The 2,500-nt window shown below is 43.5% G+C and overlaps 1 protein-coding gene across 11 annotated transcripts in view; it reads left to right on the top strand.

The window, feature by feature from the left end:
• LOC139571108 (slit homolog 1 protein-like) overlaps window positions 1–2,500 on the top strand; it is a 174,411-nt gene that overhangs the window by 100,607 nt on the left and 71,304 nt on the right. For all 11 annotated transcript variants that reach the window (XM_071393662.1, XM_071393663.1, XM_071393660.1 and 8 more), the window contains exons 6-7: window positions 318–389; window positions 1,955–2,026. In XM_071393662.1, the coding sequence (XP_071249763.1) occupies window positions 318–389; window positions 1,955–2,026 (144 nt within the window). The remainder of the gene's footprint in view (window positions 1–317; window positions 390–1,954; window positions 2,027–2,500) is intronic.

Genomic DNA, 2,500 nt, shown 5'->3' with positions numbered 1-2,500 from the left:
GATGACAGTGCTTTAGACCATCGGGCTATTGTGATGAGTAGCTGGTATTGGAATAGATTATGTTTATCGATTACGTTTACAAATGGCTGCTTATTTAATATATGTGACTGTTTAAAATTGGTGGGAGAGGAATGGAGAGAGAAAGAACATTTTGCAGTGCATTGCACATTTGTTTGTCTGTGTTTGTGTGTTAGTGTATGTGTGTGCGTGTGTATGTGTGTGTGTGTGTGTTTGTGTGTGTTTGTGTATGTGTGTGTGTGTGCTTGTGTATGTGTTTGTGTGTGTTTCTAATGTTTCTGTCTCTGTTGTGTCTCTAGTCAGTTGGATAAGAACCACATTGGCTGCATCGAGGACGGAGCCTTCAGAGCACTGAGGGGCCTGGAAGTACTGTAAGACACACACACTGTGCACAGTGGGGGGTAAAGAATGGTAGAGAGGATGAGTGTGTGTGAACATTTTTTGGGGGCGGGTAAGAGGGGTGTGGTTCGTTGCTTGTTTCCGTGTTAATGCTTGGCAACAGGATTGGTTTGATACACAAACTCTAACACAGACACACAGAATAACACACCACACACACACACACACACACACACACACACACACACACACACACACACACACACACACACACACACACACACACACACACACACACACACACACACACACACACACACACACACACACACACACACACACACACTCTCACACACACACACACACAGAGAGAGACACACACACACACACACACTACCTCATTATTTATTCACCCCTTCTTGATTTATTAAGCAAAAAGCACTTTTTGAAATTAAAATTAAGACAGTACACTTCTAATAACCATTACTAACTAATATAACCAGGCGCCAACTTTATTCATCTAGTCAGTCATTGGTCCCTGCAGGCACGGCCGGACCTATTGGTTCATTAATATCATGGTCCATTAATTCATGGTGCCTGGGGGTCTGGGGGCTGACAGTAGGGGTGTGTATGGTGGGGAGCAGGTTTGGATTGTGGGCTGTGGAAATAGTGTGAGGGTTTTTTTAATAGGATGGAGGGGATGTTACAATAGTCGGGTAGAGGTAGGAGACTGTGGGGTTATTAGGCTGATTGAAATGACCTCTTCTGCTCTGCACCTGATGCCCACTATAGGGGGTGGGGATGGGAGGAGATTGGTCTGTGTGTGTGTGTGCACATAAATAATGTGTTTGTGGGAGGTGAGAGGGCATGAATATGTGAAGGTGTCCCATCTGTGTGGGAAGAGGTGTTATATTCCCAATGGAATAGAGAGAGAAACGGGGTGGGGGAGGAGGAAGAGAGAAGAGAGAGGGGTTGAGTAGGACATAAAGGAGAGAGGTAGCTGTGAGTAAGGGAATTACGTCAGAGGTAAGGGGAGAAAGTGGTGATGGGGGGAAAAATGGATACAGTTACATATTGGGATATTATTTTTTACGAAATATCATATTGTATCGTTTTGACAATATTATTTTTGCGCTAGTTGGCTGTACCTGCACCAAAACCATAGTATTTTTCCTTCATGGATTGTTCTCCATCTTCTTTTTAAATAGGGAGCCAATTTATTTTCAGAACTTTTATTTCCAACTCCGACTTTCCAACTCATTCCGACTTTCCAACTCATGTTCTCATGTCTCTCTCTGGTTCTCTGAAGCAGACATATGTTGAGCAATATGTTTGGAACGTCGAATTGCAATAAAATCACAGAATTGAATCGCAATACATATTGTATCGGCACCTAAGTATCGTGATAATATCGTATCGTGAGGTCCGCGGCAATTCCCAGCCCCAGGAGAAAGAAGGGAGAAGAGGAAAGGAAAGTAGAACAGTTGAGGCAGAGACGTGAGGTGAAATGGAGAAAGAGAGACTGTGATTTGTTTCATTGTGTATCTGTGTTGCGTGGTTTCATGCTTCCTCTCTTCTCTCTCTCTGTCACTTCCAGGACTCTGAACAACAACAACATCAGCAGCATCCCAGTCTCCAGCTTCAACCACATGCCAAAACTACGTACCTTGTAAGTCACACACTACCAGACTCCCTTACTCCCTCCCTCCCCCCTTCTTCTCTCTCTTTCTTTCTTTCTTTCTTTCTTTCTTTCTTTCTTTCTTTCTTTCTTTCTTTCTTTCTTTCTATCTTTCTTTCTTTCTTTCTTTCTTTCTTTCTTTCTTTCTTTCTTTCTCTCTCTCTCTCTCTCTCTCTCTCTCTCTCTCTCTCTTTCTCTCTCCCTTTTCTGTTTCTCCCTTCCTCACCCACCTCTCTTTCTCTTTCCCCCTCTCCCCCTCTTTCTTGTCTCATCTTCTCCTTCATCATGTGTGTCATGATAATCCTGGTGTGTATTCTGATCTAGATGTATGGTGTTGGGAAGATTACTTGGTGATCCATCTCTCTGAGACCGTGTCATGCGAAGAGTAATGTGTTCACCATGACAGTCTGCTTTAACCTGACTCAGATCAGCTTTCCACGAGGAAGCAGAGATCAAATAACCATC

The sequence above is a fragment of the Salvelinus alpinus genome, chromosome 3 (assembly GCF_045679555.1).
Source record: "Salvelinus alpinus chromosome 3, SLU_Salpinus.1, whole genome shotgun sequence".
NCBI classification, from domain to species: Eukaryota; Metazoa; Chordata; class Actinopteri; order Salmoniformes; family Salmonidae; genus Salvelinus; species Salvelinus alpinus.
The sequence above is the reverse complement of the archived record's forward strand: the minus strand, read 5'-3'. Positions and strand labels throughout refer to the sequence as shown.